Source organism: Dermochelys coriacea, chromosome 1, assembly GCF_009764565.3.
Source record: "Dermochelys coriacea isolate rDerCor1 chromosome 1, rDerCor1.pri.v4, whole genome shotgun sequence".
NCBI lineage: Eukaryota > Metazoa > Chordata > Testudines > Dermochelyidae > Dermochelys > Dermochelys coriacea.
Window position 1 is genome coordinate 141,600,521 of NC_050068.2, and position 18,477 is coordinate 141,618,997.

The 18,477-nt window shown below is 39.2% G+C and overlaps 1 protein-coding gene across 5 annotated transcripts in view; it reads left to right on the forward strand.

The window, feature by feature from the left end:
* Window positions 1-18,477, forward strand: part of PHEX (phosphate regulating endopeptidase homolog X-linked) — a 140,559-nt gene that overhangs the window by 50,168 nt on the left and 71,914 nt on the right. For all 5 annotated transcript variants that reach the window (XM_038397218.2, XM_038397225.2, XM_038397240.2 and 2 more), the window contains 4 exons: window positions 1,781-1,864; window positions 2,180-2,325; window positions 9,484-9,577; window positions 16,823-16,951. In XM_038397218.2, coding sequence (XP_038253146.1) covers window positions 1,781-1,864; window positions 2,180-2,325; window positions 9,484-9,577; window positions 16,823-16,951 — 453 coding nt within the window. The remainder of the gene's footprint in view (window positions 1-1,780; window positions 1,865-2,179; window positions 2,326-9,483; window positions 9,578-16,822; window positions 16,952-18,477) is intronic.

Below are 18,477 nucleotides of genomic sequence, written 5' to 3' on the forward strand. Positions count from 1 at the left end.
GATGTGCTGATTTCTGGTGCTGCTTTTCACAGAGTAGAAAGTAGCATATGGCCCTAAAAGATTTTTTTTTTTGTGCAGAATTTGGGGTGATCCAAGATGGAAGCAGCATATCAAATGAAGCATTCAGCTTTATTTTATTCAAGACAGCGCCATAGAGAACTTGCTTCATTGTAATGAGCATATTCTTCACTGTCTCTCATTAGATTGGAAAAGCAATACATGTTTGTTCAGCTCTTTAGTGACACTGCAAATAGGTGCACTTTTTCCAGACTTTGCCATCACTTGTGGCTGCAGTAATCCCTTCGATAAAGCCATACAGACTTTTAATTCATGAATTTAGTGCACATGTGAAGTTGCCACATAGATGAAATGGACCCTAAGAGCTGTCAGGGTCAATAATAGTCACTGAGAAACATAATACACTGAGAGTGATAATTATTGCTGTTCAAGAAAAAAAAATGCCCTAAAATCTAGACATGAATAAAGACCCGAGTCCAATGGCTTTCATTGTTAACCAGTCCCTAGTGAATGTAATTGGTTGTATAAACATCCCTGTGTAACTACAAGACAGACATTAACTCTTTTTATCTCTTGCATTTATATATATACTGTGTGCCCTATATTCATTTTAAGTGAACTTACCTGGGGAGGACTTGTTCAGGGACAGAAGTAGCAAGAATGGAGGGAAAATATTTCCGAGAACAGATCCTGTGATTAGAAAGGAGATGGAGTTTTTAGAGAGAGTTTGAAGGAATGTTGGAAGCAGGACTTGTGTAGAGGAGAGAAGCTAAGATTTCAGGTAGGTGTGAGTGACTGTGAACTACACACAAGTAGGAGAATTTTGTGGGGGAAAGAAAGTAGAGCATGCAGGATGAGTTTAAAGATTTGTCAGATGGCGGTTGGAGAGGGGTGGTACCTGTAGGCACGGAGAAAAATGGAAGTTTAAGCAGGAAAAAGTGGGAAGATTTCATGGAGTAGAGCCTGTGAGGAGTGGGGGAAGAAAAAGATGACATAAGTGAGGGGCAGTGGGGGAAGGGAATTAAGATATCTGAGGAAAGTCATAATTTCTATATGGCTTAAGCAAAAGCCAGAGAAACTTGGTTTGGGAGTTTGGGTCGGAAAACTGCCATTAGTTTGGTTGGTTTGGAGTCTTGCCATCTGTGTTCTGTCCAGTTTAAACGGAGTTGATTGTATAGAAATTACCTTAGAATTAGCTGGAACCAGCATCTGAAATCCTAACACCTTTGAACTTTGAGGACATTTTGAACTGGATCTGAACTTTGTGCTTAGACTATTTTTTTTATTATGGACAAACTGAAACCTTGGAATCTGGATAATCCTCATAATTTATGAATGGGCCTAGTTTTCCCGGTAGTATTTCATTTTGACCAGATGCTTTTGAGGAGGTGGAATGGACTTCTAGCTGAGGTGACGGAGTGAAGAAGTATTAATGGACTAAATCTGGCTCACTTTTGCTGCTAAAATGTGAATGGAGTGACTAGTAATCTAATGTGGTGTAAGTGGAGGAAAATTTGGCCTAATGTTTTAAAAGAAAAAATACTGGATAACGTACTGAAGTGTAATAAGTTAAAATAACATTAATTAATTTTGTGGTTTAGGATAGCTAACTTTCCTTTGAGGATCGGGAGGCAATTTGTTGCTTTGAACTTTTTTTTTTTTGCAGCTAGTCTGAGGTAGTTCTCACAAACAATATGATGGGTATTAACAAAGTAAGAGAAGGATGTTTAAACATATATTTATTTTCATTTATATTCTCTAGATAATGATTCCACAGGAGAATCGAACCAGTGAGACTATGTACAATAAAATGAACTTATCTGAACTTAGCACCATGATCCCTCAGGTTGGTGGAAGTTAACTGGAAAATTGCTCTAATGTCTGGACTATGTAACTAACCATTTACAACTGAAGGTGCTTCAAATGTGCAAAGGACAGCATTTTAAATGAACATTAGTACAAACAGGTATTCTCTAGTATAACTGTTTTTTTAAATACAGCTGCGTCTGTAAGTTCCAAAGTATTTGCCATGATGAAATTAAATATTTTCTAACTTTTAAATGAGCAAAAACCTTTGTGTAATTAAACTGAACCCTGCCAATTATGTCTGATCTTCTCTGTTTGTCAACTGTATTAACTGAGCTTTTCTTTGTCCTTTCAGTTTGACTGGCTGGGATACATCAAGAAAGTGATTGACACTAAACTCTACCCTCACCTTAACGATATAGGTCCTTCAGAAAACGTGATTGTCCGTGCGCCCCAGTACTTCAAAGATTTGTTCAGGATACTAGAAAAAGAAAGGAAAAAGTAAGGATTATTATTATGTTTTGTAGATTCCAAGGCCAGAAGGGACTATTGTGATCATCTAGTCTGACCACCTCTATAACACAGGCCTTAAACCTTCCCCAAAATAATTCCTGGAGTGTATCCTTCCCCCCCACCCCCACTTTATTTTTTAAAGCACTCAATCTTGCATTTAAAAAATGCCAGTGATAGAGACTCTACCACAATTCTTGATAAATTGTTCAAATGGTTAATTACCATCACTGTTAAAAATGTGTACTTTGTTTCCAGTCTGAATATGTCTGTCTAGCTTTAACTTCCAGCCAGAAACTTTGTCTGCTGTATTATACTGTGCATTCAACTACACTCAAAAGGGTGGGCCAAATCCAGGGCATTTCAATGAGAATCTCGGATGCTCAGCACTCTTTTGGCTCAAGTCTTTATTCAGGCAAACATCCCATTCGGTTTTGCTTGAATAAAGGCTGAAGGATACAAGCCTTGTAGATGTTAATTCAATTTCTGAGTCAAATAAAAAAAAGTGAAACAAAAAAGATCCTGCAATGAGGTTTGCAATTACAGGTGCATCCAGCTCACCATTCTAACAGACGTTTAAGGCTTGATTCTCCATGGCCTTGCATCTTGTGTAGTCATTTACTCCTGTGAGATGGATGTGTAAAATGCTACTAGATCAGAATTTTGCTCAGAGGCATGGAAGAACAGTCCCTCAGTATAGAGAAAAATGTATATATTTAAATTGTCTGACTTTGCAATACTCCTTTATTACTGAAACTACCTAACAGCTTATGAATTACCCTGTGGAGCTACTTGGGTAATATAATGATTGCCTCTTACCATCCACCTTTTTATTTTTGGTTAAATGTCTTTCCAAAACCAGTTTATTGCTAACCATGCAATAATATTACTTGGTCACAACATGTCAAACTAAAGTCCTTTATATAAGAACTAAAAAATACTAGACCAAGGCAGAAACTTTATTCTGATATTATTGCACTGTATTTCTTATCTTAATAACAACATCTTTACATAAATTCAGAATACTTGTAAAATATCAGGCAGATCAGGCAATACTAAAAATAAAAAGTAGTGTTTGTTCTACCTCCAAACAATCAGCTATCATAACCTACTTTAAACAATTCAAACAGACATGCCACAGAACTTCTCCTTCAAATGACTGAATAATACGCAGTATGGCCCAGATTCTCCATTGCCCTGCGCCTTGGAAAGTCAGTTTCATACGTGCAAAATGAGTATAAAATGCTTATTTGGTAGCATTTTACACCAATTGCACATGTAGCAAGGCAAAGGAGAATTGGTCCTTTTATGTGTATGTATTGTCTTACATTGCTATACAGCAAAGAGGCTCATTTATTTATTTCAGTGTCCCATCCTGTAAAGTGCTGGGAGGATTGGGTCCTACATCTTAATTAAGAGCTAGATGCTGCCTCACCTTTATGCAGGGGCCCAGCAGAGGGGACTGAGTAAAGAACCTCCCCTCTCTTGTGAGGCTGGCATATGAGCTGGGCACAGGTACAAGCCCTGTGTTTAGTGGAGTGCAAGAACTGCTCCCTATTGCCCTTGGGAACATGGTGACCCAAAGAAAATGGAAAGTGTGGGAGTAGGCAAAGCCATGACTCTATTTCCCCACATCCCATGTACTGAGCTTCATTCCTTAAGGAGGGCAGCAGTTTGTGAGAGTCCTCAGTACAGGCTATGCCTATATTGTGTAATCTAGTCCTAAGAAAATGGATTCATACATTGTTAGAAATGGTAAATTATAGCATGATAACTTAAACGTAAATAAATTTATTCAGCTACTTTAATATGGCCGTTGTTATTCATGTGTTTGTCAAAGATACAAATACATTAATACATAAAATCCATTCAAAGATTCACTACATAGTAACAAAAAAGCTTTTTGAGGACTCTTTAGGATGTCACAATTGGCTGTCAAAGTCACTTTATTATCTACTTTGGAAAAAAATAGTAACAGGAAAGAATACTTCTCTTCTCCCACCACTCCCATAAGTGTAGAGCAATACACAGAGCCTTATATCTGCCTAAAAGGTGAATAAGTTCAAGGATAAATGCTTAATGTCATATTTTATATAGCATGTGAATGTCAGAAAGGAGTTTAAACAACAAAATTAATGCAAACAACATGGACTTGATTTCAGATTGTCACAGTAAATATTTATGTGTTAATATATTCCCCTTGATTCCTTCTGAAGTCCCAGTCATATTTCAGTGGTTATAACATAAATTAATTTCTGAATCACTTCAGGAGATATAGTATCATTAGTGGAGCCAGGTGAATAGCAAGAAAAATTATTTGTGGATATTTCAGTGGCATCTAAATAGGATTTTCACTTGGACTGAGTTCCATCCCTTTTCAGGTACAAAATTGTTATTATTTATTAGTATTGTGATAGCCATAGGAACCCCAGTAATAGATCAGGACTATAGTAGAAAGTTATGTACAAACACAGAAAAAAAAAGAAAAAAAGACTGCCCCAGCTCCAAAGAGTCATACAGTCTAAGTAAAAAGAAAAGGAGTACTTGTGGCACCTTAGAGACTAACAAATTTATTTGAGCATAAGCTTTCATGAGCTATAGCTCACTTCATCAGATGCATTTGGAATGCCACTGAATGCATCCAATGAAGTGAGCTGTAGCTCACTAAAGCTTATGATCAAATAAATCTGTTAGTTTCTAAGGTGCCACAAGTACTCCTTTTCTTTTTGTGAATACAGACTAACACGGCTGCTACTCTGAAAATAGTCTAAGTAAATGAAATTTGTTTCAGATAGAGGAAAAAGAAGCTTAAACATTAGGTCATCCATTCTGAGAACAGAAACAATATCGTGCGAATTAAGTGACAAATCACTCAAGCTGAATATTGAACCCCAGGTATGGATTATTCAATGAAGCATTCACAGAGAATTTTTTGTAAGCAATCCACACATTGAAAACTGTTTCCTCAGAGCATTCATTGGACCCTTTTGAATAGTGAACAAATTCATTAAAATTGAAGACTGATTGGAGGCAGAACACAAACCAGAATAGGAATTCACGGCGTGAATTTTTCACAGGCCATTATTCACGCAGCTCTAATCAATTCACAATAACTCCAGTGAATTTAATCAAGATATTGTCTGATATGTCCTAGGAATCTTAGATATTAACTTACATCTGTTATATAAGGAATCTGTTCTTTTCTCAAGGCCCGTTTCACTTTTGTTCAGGAGAATTTGTGTACATTGAGAGAAGAAGAACTCCCATGTATAACCTGAGAGCAATAAAAGGATTTGTATCCCAAAAACAATTTTTTGTAACTGTTACAGTAACAATGATTATAACCTTAACAGAACTCAAACTGAAGAACTACTTTCCTGTTGCTTGTCCTACTGGTCTGGCAAAAGACAAATAACTAACACTCACTCCTCCGTAGAATATAATTGAATAAACTTTTAGAAAACTTGAAGACTAGTATTCTCTTTGAACTTCAGGATGCTCCTGCAAAATTAGTTATGGATATGCCCCTGCTGGAGTATGGTAGAGAGAGGTTTAGGAGGGTACAGAATTTGGTTCCACAATTCAATTAGGAATGCAAAAATGCATGCACAGCTTATGCCTCTCAAGGAAGTCCATTAGTTGGAAAACGTGGATATATTTGTTGAGCTCATATTAAATCTAAAATTATATCTTATATTAAATCTGTCTACCATTAAATATTGATAGAAATGCTAGCATGATGTCACAAAATTCTAGCATTTTATGTACATCATCACCTTTATTCACTGCCAAGGCATTATTGTTCCTTACGGTGTTATCACAAATGCTTGGTCTAGTTCTAAATGTCCCAAGAAACAAGGTTTCTACCACTTCCTTTGGGAGACTATACTACAAACTAACAGACCACTTTGTTAAGAAATAATCATCCTAAACTTTTCATCTGTAGCAATCATTTGGCAGTCAAAATGGGGCAAAATGTAATCTTCCCAAGGGTTACAATAACAAGAACTTTATTTACACAGAACTTGGGTCTGGGACTTGTGTGTGCAATTCCAACACTACATCTCAGTATGGGAAGCAGGGCAAATAGCTTACATTCTCTGTGCCTCAGTTTCACCATTGTTAAATTTGGCATAACAGTTGCCTCCTTCACACTGGCATTGTGCAGATTAAATAATTTGTAAAGCATTCTGAGAGCCTTAGGTGAATGACAACACATAAGTGAAAAGTACTATTGTTTTAAACCAGAGTGGTGAAATTAGCCCCTTCTATCTCTATTCTTTTTGCACTTTGTGTCTTGGCCGAAGAAACAAAGAATAGAAGCCAAGGATTGGTAAACAGGTTCAGATAAAATATGAACCCTGCTCTTTCCCATGCTCTTGAAAACAGAATAAGGCAATCCTCATCCAGAGTTTGAAATTAAACCTTTTTAATTGCTTTATATTTTTGTGTGGCAGGGGATTCAAATACTAGTTCAAAAAGGAAGTAGTAGAGAGCTCATCAAATAACCCATTCTTGAAAGGTGTCCAGCCCAATTTTGCAGATCCAATTTCAAATAATATTTGGATAATCTTTGTGTATTTATCTAAACTGAGTCCCACCTCCATATTGCTGACTTGATAAAAAAGCCACTGAAATAAATGGAACTACTTCTATTGATATCAATGGGCTTTGGATCAGGCCCATTTATGAAGTTCATCCATCACTAATTACATTCCCCACCCTTTTTTTTTTTTAGCTCAGAACAGATTTCCTAACCCATAATCAAGGATAAACACCACCCAAGGTGGAGCAAGAACTGCACACAAAAGAGAATTAAATTTCTGTGGCTTTTGAGTGTTAAATTGTAAAAGGTAATTGCCTTCTGGTAGAGGTCTTTCTAAATGAGGCTTTCTCCTTGTAAGAATTTCAATGAAAATTAAGCCTTTTATCATTTTAATCCACAGGAATCCTGTAAATACTTTTCTAGATTTTAATAAGATGCAGGGCCTTAATAGTTATTGCAGGAGCATGGACGCAGCTCCGCTGAAATGCTTTGAAACTGATAGATGTGAGGCTTGTGGAAATTAGCTCACTGGCAGAAATTTTACTGAGTAGGCACTTACAGCATACTTCAGTTTGTCATTGCTTAAGGAAACCCCACATTTACCAAATGTTTTTTGGGAAAGACCTGCTACTTTCTGGTATCATTACTGATCCTGGAGTGTATTTTTAATGTCTCTGATTCAATTAATTGAATCATGACAAAAAGAACTGTTCCAGGTCTTGTAATCTGAGCTCATGCAAGCTAAGCTTCTTGATAACACTATGTATTAGACATGTATATTTCTAATCACTGAAAAAACATCTAACAGACACAATATGTTATATGATTACATGGATATGTACATACGGGAGGGCAGATGATTGCCACCTAGATCCTAGTGAAGGGTTACCTCCATGTATGGGATATCACCCCCCCCATGTGGAAGGAGACTTTGATGTTGCCATGGCACTGTCCCTCTCCCTTCAGGCCCTTGAAGGTCTTTCCACAGTGAGAGAAGATGGGAAAAGGGGAAGCTTGGGAAAAAGTAGTGGTTAGATTGAGAGTGAAGCCAGGGCAGGTTCTTATTATCCCTGCTCTGACCATATGGATCTTTCCTGGAAGAGGAAGCTTGTATGTGAGGATAGCCACTGTTGGGGAACCTCATGGCAACAGGGCATCCAGTGTCAGTGCTAAGATAAAGGGATTCCTTGTGGACGGCTTTGGCTTCTCTCAGATCTCCTGGGAAACACCAGGTTTGAGGTGGGCCCCACAGCCCTTTCCCCAGGAAGGCAAATCTTTCCTATGCCTCATAGGATGCTTGGGGAAATATTCACAAGGGAGCCTTCAGAGTTTTCCTTATTCCAACCTATCTTCTTCAGTTTTCAATATAGAAGTGGTGCAATCTGTCTGATCATGTAATAGAGCTTTTTACTTTATCTTCAGTCATAAATGCTTCCCAAATTATCCTGTTCCCCTTTTCTTAATCATGATGTTTGCTAAATACACTCCAAGTGTATGTGATCGGGGCAAAATCTTTAGTGAATAAGAGAGTTACTATGATTCACACTTGTGTATGTCTGTACCAGAGCGTTTAGGCCATTACTGTAGAATACTTTAGTATTTTTGAGAGGGTGAAATCTAAATTCCTCAACTTGTGTTTTACAGTGCACATATGTCTCATACAGCAGGTGCTAGTTACCCCTATCACAGTAACTACACACAGTGGACTTGAGAATGTGTTGTTTAATGTTTAGAGAAGGGGAACAGGAGTTGGGCCTCCTGGGAGGGTTGGACAACTCGCTCCTATCTATTTTCATTCCCTCTAGTATCTGGGAGCTTAACCTCTCTGTGTTTCAGTTTATCCATCTGCAAAGTGGGGATATTAATATTTGCCTACAGTAATTCTCAGTGTGCTAATGAAGAAATGCTTGTAAAGCACATTGATATTTTCAGATGAAAGGTACAAATACAAGGGTGACCAGACAGCAAATGTGAAAAATTGGGACACTTTTTTTTTTTCTGGGAGTGAGGGGGTGGAGTTGGGGGGCACAGCATAGTTTCCTATATAAGACAAAGTCCCTAATATCAGGCCGTCTGGTCACCCTAGTTAATACCATATAATGACTATATATGGTAGCTAATTATCCATTATTTTAGTTTCATGATCGTTATTTGTACTAGTAAAGAGAGAGAACCTGTACTTTGATTTACAAGTCAAAAATTAAGAGATATTGTGTAGTTTCTGTACAGAGCAGTCAAGTAATTACTGTCACTGCATAGCACTTACAATTTGTGTAAAGAGTACGTAAATGAAAATTGCATTGTAAAAGAGTAAGTACAACTATGAAATGTATACATCAGATTACTAATGTGTTATAAGCATTCTCCAGAAGATGGTTATATCATGAAATCAGGCAGTAAATGGGAGTTTTCATGCAATTTCTTCTGTGTAATAGGATTTTATCAATTTGGTCATAGCTCATCATTAATTTTAAAGGTGAAATTTCTCTCATTCAGTTCAAACTGCTCTTTCAGAAAGCCATTCAAATATTGATTCCACAAGTGCTTTGCTGTACATCACGTGGAATTAAATGTTTGATAAATACGTATGTCTGATTTAACAGGACTATTGCCAACTATCTGGTATGGAGGATGGTTTATTCAAGAATATTTAACCTCAGCCGACGTTTTCAGTATAGGTGGCTGGAATTTTCTCGGGTAAGTTTAAGATTTTTCAGTTTTTATGATAGGTGAGACTGATAGTGACATTGTGACATTCCCCGGGTACAATCTGAACTGTTTAAAGGCGGTGTCTCCTTAACTCTTTAGCCTAGGATGCCTTTTACACTGCTGTGCTCTCAGAATATCCACTCCTGACCTGTTGACATAGACTTCAGCATGCAAATTCACTCCCAACTAAATACATGAGTGCTCTGACCAGTCACTCCTGAATTACATACAGGTCAACACAAATTCCACAAATTCCTAGTCCTAGCCTTGTCTCCCAGAAATTTGCGACTTGTACTGCTCAATATCCTTCTGAAGAGTACAAGCTCATAGAAAGGCCATCATTTCATCAAAGGAAAATGATAATGCACCAGCCCTGTTATCCCAAATGGAGTTTCCCCACACACTTTAACCTAACACACAGGTTAAGATAAAACAATAAGATAAGATTATTAACTACAAAAGACAGATTTTCAGTGATTACAAATAATGATGCATAAGAACCCGGATTGGTTACAAAAGAGTAAAATGCAAACTAATAGCTAATTTAACAAATAAACACAATTCAAAATGAAGGTTTTTCTCACCATACGTTGCAGTAAATTTCACCGGCTAGATCTCCTTCCAGCCTGGGGCCCCTCCCTTTAGTTCAGTCTCCTTCAGGTATTCACTGATGTCATGAGCAGAGAGATTGGAGGAGGAGTGAAGTCAGGCATTTTCCTTCCCTTTTTATAATTCAGTTTTTTGAGCTATAAACATCCTTGCTGAGTCATGGTGATACACAGCCCATTATGATTAAATGTAAATTTCTTGTTTACACCTTACCGTTGCTGGAGAATGGCTGCTTACACATTCAATAGATGTTTAACTCCTGGTTTGGGTGTTGGTTTGCTTCTGAGAAACTGATTTGGGCTTGGTTTTCTTAAACTTGGAGCATGTTACAGCAATAATACATAGTAGAATCTTATAACTTCACATACAATGTTGATATACATATCTTACCGGGACAATAATGTTCAGCAGATTATGACATTTCAAATGATACCTCACAAGGCATACTTTGTGCAAAGTTTATCATAGTCTTGTAAAAGTGGTGAACATAATAGTATAGACCATCATAGACACCTATTATCTTTGTTGCCTGATGCTTCCAATTAAAAGACCCTGTTTTCAGTTGCTTATAACCTTCGTCAAATAGTTTGGAATTAATTTTAAATTCTGGGTGTCTATCTTAGGTTGAATTTCTGCCAAAATTCTTCAGCCATCTGTAAGAGAGAGGCTAGGGGGGAAATAAGAACATAAGAACAGCCATACTGGGTCAAACCAAACATCCATCAAGCCCAGTATTCTGTCCTCTGACAGTGATCAATGGCAGATTCCCAAAGGGAATGAACAGACAGGTTATCATCAAGTGATCCATGCACTGTCACCCAATCCCAGCTTCTGCAAACAGAGGCTAGGGACACCATTCCTGCCCATCTTTGCTAATAGCCATTGATGGACCTATTTTCCATGCATCTATCTAGCTCCCTTTTGAACCCCGTTATAGTATTGGCCTTCACAACACCCTCTGGCAAGGAGTTCCAGAGGTTGACAGTGCGTTGCGTGAAAAAATACTTTCTTGAGTTTGTTTTAAACCTGCTACCTGTTAATTTCATTTCGTGGCCCTGGTTCTTGTATTATGAGTAGGAGTCAATAACACTTCCTTATTTACACTCTCTATACCCTCATGATTTTATAGACCTCTATCATATCCCCCCTTAGTCGCCTCTTTTCCAAGCTGAAAAGTCCCAGTCTTATTAATCTCTCCTCATAAGGAAGCCGTTCTATACCCCTAATAATTTTTGTTGCCCTTTTCTGAACCTTTTCCAATTCCAATATATCTTTTTTGAGATGGGGCGACCACATCTGCATGCAGTATTCAAGATGTGGGTGTACCATGGATTTATATAGCGGCAATATGATATTTTCTGTCTTATTATCTATTCCTTTCTTGATGATTCCCAACATATTGTTCGCTTTTTTGACTGCCGCTGCACGTTGAGTTGCTTATCCCATATTGCTTATCCCAATGGGCTGCTTATCCCATATTAAAAAACTTCCAGCAATTTTTTTAACAGCTCTAGTTCTCTCTCACGCTTTGGAGCAGGGACTCAAAATTTGGCAACAGAGGTGGTCTTTGAGTCAGGGATATGTGTTTTGCCATCCCCATAAACATACTGTATGTCCAAATCTGATCAAGTTATAGGCAAGTGCTGAGTAGACTTTGACCAGCTAAAATGTCTAAAGATTCTACCCTCACTGAGCATGCTCAAGCCTCTCTCAGCTCCTAGTGCTGACCGGACTGCACATGCACCATCCCCACAAAGCAAATGAGCATGATTCCTCTTCACATAGCTCCTATGTGTGATCAGACTGCTCAGGTGCATCCCCACAGAACAACTGAGCATGCTTCAGCATAGGTGTTCAGAAGGATTTGCCCTGTAATTGCTGCTCCAGGCCATGGTGGATCTGGGCACAGGAAGTGACAGCACTGTGCTCATCAATGATCCTCCTGCTGGGTTGGCAAGGAGATTGGAAGCCATGGCGAGGACAGGAGCCTGGTAGCTGAGGTAGAGGCTGGGATTAGGAGCCAGTCAGGAAAATGGGAAGAACTGGGAGCCATTTGGCAGGGGAGAAACACTGAGATCAGGGAGGGAGATTGGGTGCACAAGGAGAATGGGAATAAGAATGCATGTGAGGACTCAGGAGTGTAGAGGATGACACTCTATTACTGTTTCACAGGCAACCTTCACTCTGGCATTTCTTAACTTTTAAATGCTTGACTCTGGAACATTTTAATGTTCTTCTAATGTAGTTTTTGTGCGTGTAATAGGTCAAAAATCATACAAATCTCTTGTGCATGTACAAACGCATGTAATTCTTACCAGATCCAGTAAAAATGCATATCACTGCAGTAGTGATAGAGAATGCTAGAGCTCAGAGTAAAAGATTAATACCATATCTCTAATTCCAGGATATGTGTGTTCTGTTCATTTACTTCCAGTCCTCCCTTCTTTTCTTTCAAAGGTCCATATCTATGTAGTTGTATACTCTCCTTTCTGGAAGTAAGATATTAAGTAACAGAGCATGAGTCTGATGACGCATCTTTGGACTCTATCCAATACATGTTTAAGTGAAGGATTTTGGTAACTAAGTATAGAAGAAAAAAAATGAAGTGAGAAATATGCATAATTTCCCCTATATCTTCTTCAGTTATGTTGTGTTAATGTTTGGGGTCTGCTTAAAATTCAATGCCCTGAGATTCCTCAGAAGTAGAACAAAGTAAATTCATCAATTTATTAAGTTTGTGAGCAATTGGAGATTGTGTAAAAATCCAGAGGATGACATACTGTGCATTGTATTATCATAGTCACTTGGTGCTTGATCCAAAGCCCAGTAAATCAATGGAAAAGCCCCTACTGAAATTTGTAGTGCCCTACTGTACAGAGGCTCCCCCCCACAACACAACATAATTAATAAAATGCACATCACTTGCATTAAAAGCAGTTACAAAAAAGTAGTGCGCCCTGATCCGGTTTCATTGCATGGTTTATACAGAACTGTAATTTGATCAAGTTTACCCACACCAGAAAACCCCCTTGATGAATAAATTGTTGACTAATGTTTCCATTCATATAAAACAAATGTGAATGGATTTTAATAATATCAAATAGTTACATTAAAACTACATTACAAAAACTATATTACAAAAAACATGGTAATAATTCTGGTTTGAGTTGAACCAACAAAGATACACTGTAGGAATTTGGGGGTGGGGGAGAGTTTTATGGCCTGTGCTATACAGAACGTCAGACTAGATGATCACAGTTGTCCCTTATGGTTTGGAATCTACTCAAACCAGAATTATTACCATGTTATTTTGTTTGGCCCTACACCGAAAAAGCCATTATTTGCTCAGCTCTGCTCTAAACTTCCTGCATGGACACATGGAGTGACCTAAGAGTTTCCCATTTGATAAGTAACCTTTGAATATTCTTAGAGTTGGCCAAAAAAAAGCACCATCAAATGCATTGTTTTGTGAAAAAGGCAAAAGCTGCAGACTAATGTTACATCACATTCAAACAGGTGTCATTAGAAAAGCATTTTGTTTATGGAAAAATGTGAGCAACTAGCTGTCCAATCCCAGCTATATGTTTGTTAGTTCATCTTTTTATGAGGCACTTCTTGGTGGCCAAGTACAATAGAGTGCTGACCTATAACCAGTCTGGCAGGATATTAAGATCCCAAATGGAACCCTTAGAGTTTAGGGGTTGTGCTTTATGACACACAAAATAGCTACTTGCATTTATGTACTCACTTGAGAAATCAAAGAAAATATATACATTGAGTTGGTTGTACACTTTCCAGCACAACATTTTCAAGTTGCCATGTAAATAGGCCATGTGAGAGTTCCCTGCATGTGGGTGAATTCCATCCAGTGTGCTAAGTACAGTACAGACAGGCCCCTGAGTGGGCAGCATGCACCTGCCTGGCAATGGGTTTCAGCCCTGAAGAATATGAATCTTGGCATCAAGAGGTTTCAAATGAAAATGGTTTGCACTTTGCAGAGGAAGGGGAGGGAAAATCACACAATTAATTAAAAGTGGAAGGTCATTTTCATAGGCTGTAAAACCGGACATCACTGCTGAGAAATTGCTTTGTTTATAGTATCAGCCATTTTTCTACACTGGCCACTGTAATGCTAGTAGCACTCATAGCAGGCCAGGCCTGGCCTCAGCTACACTGTGTTACCTACCAAAGCTGGATTCAAACCAGTGACTTAAAGCTGGAGAACCCTTTGTCCCATAATTAGCCCTGTAAGCCACAGATTCCCTGGATGTGTGGTTACTTTATAGTAAGTTTAAACTTTACATACTCTTTCCATTTCATTGGGGGAATTATCAAAGTGACGTTTACATGATGATACAAGGCATCAGAGGAAACAAAGATTTCATTTGCCAAAAAAAAAAATCCCTGAATGTGTGTTCGAAACCATTAAAATCTTGAGGATCCCTGTTTTCCTCCATTTTGCACCTTCCTCCTTCTTTGATGGCCATTTTCACATGCCAATATGTTTTGGGCAGATAAAAGATGAACACAAATCCCTTCAGAGTCCATCAACATTGCTGTTTAATTGACTGGAAAGGGGCTCCATTAAGGGCTTGCCTTAATGTACTATGGCTAAATCATTACTGCTGTGATCGATGCAGTGTTAATAGCAGAGTGCACTCCCGTCGACTTCCGTGCTCCACCTCCTAGAGAAGAGAAAGGTAAGTTGGTGGGAGAGCATCTCCCATCAACATAGCATGGGGTAGGCACAGCGGTAAGTCAACCTAAGCTATGTCGACTTCAGTTACATAACTTACATAACTGAAGTAGCGTAACTTAGGTCGACTTTACACCTTCAGTGTAGACAAGCCCTGAGTGACTACAGGCATTTTTTCCTTTCCTGATAACAAATTGGGGAGCAGGCTGTTGGGGGAGGCTAGCACTCGACTCCTCCCCTTCTGCCCAAGGCCCACCTCACTCCCCTGCCGGAGCCCACAGCATTCCCACCATAGCCACCGGCCTGCTTGAGCAGCCCCAGCACCCCCAGCCCAAGAGCGCTGTGCGGCCTCAGTGCCCCCAGCCCAAGCCCGGGAGTGCCGGATGGATGGCATGCGGGCAGGGCCATGCTGGGCTGTTTGGGGAGGCTCAGCCTCCCCGCATCTATGATATCCACTGTCCATGGGAACAGGGGAAGGCTGGCGGGTACAAAATAGATTTTAACTAGCCTACATGCTGACACTTTCTCTCAACCAAGATACCTACTCCCGCAACACCACCCAATAAATGTTTTGTCCCACTGGAATCTGACAGCCTGCTAACTCTCCCCATCCTCAAAGTTCTTCCGCCTCCTATAGCCTAATGCTCAATGCACAAACAAAATCATATTTGGTACATTGAAGGGAGTTGTGGTATAATAAAATGGCTAGTCAAAAGATATGCATATGTCAAACATTGATTCTGCATTATTTAAACTTTTTGCCATTACAAATTATTCAATGAAAGATTAACTTTATCTCCATGGCTTTTTTTCTTCTTTTTTTTTGTTCTTTTACTCCAATATTTCTTTCCTTCTATTATATATATTATCACTTTTCCTCTATTTTTTCAGTATGTTTCACCTCACTCTTATTTTTCTGATGCTTTTTGCATCTAACCTCTTCCTTCTACTTATTCTGTATATTCTTCTCTTGCTACTGTCTCTGTCGTCTTTCGTTCCCTCTTTCTTACCCTGGACTTTCACTCTACATCCAACTATGCATGTCTCTCTCACAGTTGCAAACTGCACCTCCTGCTCTCTCGCAGGGCCACTGGTTCCAGAACTGAGGGAGCAAGGGGCCACGTCCCCCATTTTTTAATAAAAGAAACAAGCAGAGAATTCAAGTCCCTGCAGATTCCCCACCCCCCCACCACCCACAGAATAATACATTCTGCCAGGGGTGTGCTGCAATTACACCTTTGCCCACTCGGAATTGCTGTGGGACTAGAAGAGAGGGCAGCTGGCTCATTGCTGGAGCAGCCAGCCATGGAGAGAGAAAGAGCAGGCACTTTGGCCTTGGCCTTCCCACTTCTACAAAGGTTCCCATGCCCTCTCCTACCTCACACATTCATGCCCCTCTACACTGTCACACACATTTGCCCCACTCCCCTCACTCAGCGGTGCCTTTCTACACTCTCACTTTTCTACTTCATTCACACACTCATTGATAGCCTCCACTCGTGCTGGTGCTCTTTCTCACACTGATATTACTGCCCTCCCAGAAATGCCCATGAAGGCATTCAGACTGATGACCTTCCACCTACAGTAGTTTCTACCCCAATCCTTTGCAATCCTACTGTTAGGTCTGGTTCAGAGGAATAGGATTGATCAAAGGGGTGGTCTTTTGGATGATTTTGAAGTTGGTGCAGAATGCTGCATCCTGCTCATTAAATGGTGAATTAGACATTAAGGAGGCAGATCCTCAGCTGGTGTAAATCCTTTTTGAAGACAATGAAAATGCAGACATAAATAGTAAAATGATTCTGCTGTTATATATATTAGGTTATGTGTGTCTGTTACTTTTCAGAATTTACCATGAGGATGCTGAGTTATTTCCATGGTTTTTCTTAAATGGCATGTTCTGATGGTTTATTGTGCAATGCCAACAGGTAATCCAGGGAACCACATCTTTACTGCCTCAGTGGGATAAATGTGTAAACTTTGTAGAAGGAGCACTCCCTTACGTCCTTGGCAGGATGTTTGTGGATGTCCATTTTCAAGAAGACAAGAGAGAAATGGTAAGTCGTCCTCCAGTCTCTATCTGAAAACTTTTAATTAGTTTCTTTCTCCCAGCAGAATAATTTTGAAGTTGAATTTAGCTTTAAAGAAAGACTTTCCACATGCAATGATTTTAAAAATTTCACTTATTCAGTGAAATGCATGGTAGGGAAAAACAGAACAAAGAAAAGGAAATCCCTCCTTTCCCTCCAGCTAAATTCAGTCTGTGCATTCATTGCCAGTTCAGACAAATTTGCCTTTGAGACAAATATGTAGTTGGATTTAAAAATGTATCCAGATAATTTTTTTCACCATGAATAACACTTGTAGTTATGACTACTAAGATAAGGATAATTTTTGTAGTGCAGGATATAAGGTTCATCAGCACGTGCCAACTGCCATCATGATTGGAACTGTAGAGGATCTGATCCAAGACTTCTCAGCTGTGAGGGTCAAGAAGGATCTCCTCTCTGCAAGTGCAGCATTGCACACTTGACTATATGCATTCTGAATATCCTACCCAGAAGTTTGAAGCAGGGCTATACTACTGCTTAAGTTGATCTAACATACGTTGCTCAGTGGTGTGAAAAAGGCACCCCCCCCGCCTTCCGAGTGACACACATTACAGCGACCTAACTGCTGTCCACACTGGTGCTATGATGGTGGGAGACGCTTTCCCGCTGATGTAGCTTCCACCTCTTGCAAAGCTGGCATAATTATGTGGACGGGAGAGCACTCTCCAGCCGGCATACAGAGTTTTTACCAGATGTACAGTGATGCAGCTGCACTGATGTAGCACTTCCAGAGTAGAGCTGCCCTGAGTGTGAGCACAGAAACAAAATTGGAGGTCATGTTGAATCTGGTTGAAACCTTGAAAATTGTGGCTCTTCAAATTTATTTTTAATAATTTTTTTCTCTTCCTCTTTTTCCATTCGTTTCCCCTTTCTTAAACTAGGAAAGCCATTCTGATTTTGAGAACATTTTTTCCTTAGCTAAACGAGAGTAGGTAGCTATCCATGATAAGAAAAGCAGGAGTTATGGATAGCATGGTGTTTTCAGGTTTTAGTCACTGATGATGTCTCATGCCATGCATGCCTTCTCTCTCCTCCTTTTATGAAAAAAAATATTATCTGTATCTAAATATAGTATTGTTTTTGACCTACGGTCTCTGCAGTGTTTCTTACAGCTATGCCTGAGCAATTTCAGTAATAACTCTGATAATATGAATAGGTTTCTTCTCTCACCCCCTACTGCTACAGCTGGTGCATAAAACCTAAATATACACCAGGGCCCAATTGCAGAGCTTGAGTTTGAATTTGCAACCTCCAAACACAAGGAGTTCACCTCATTAGTGCACTAAGTTAATTGAGTCAGTGCTCTGCCATCAATATTCTTTAAGTTACTTTAGTCCCTTGGATGTCGTTTACTGAGACGGTTTGGTCATATTTAATGTTTTGTTCTGGTTGTCCTATATTGTCTCTAAAGTAATGAGATATTAAAAAAAGAGGGGAGGAAACTAAATAATAAAGAGGGCAAGTGCTTTCCT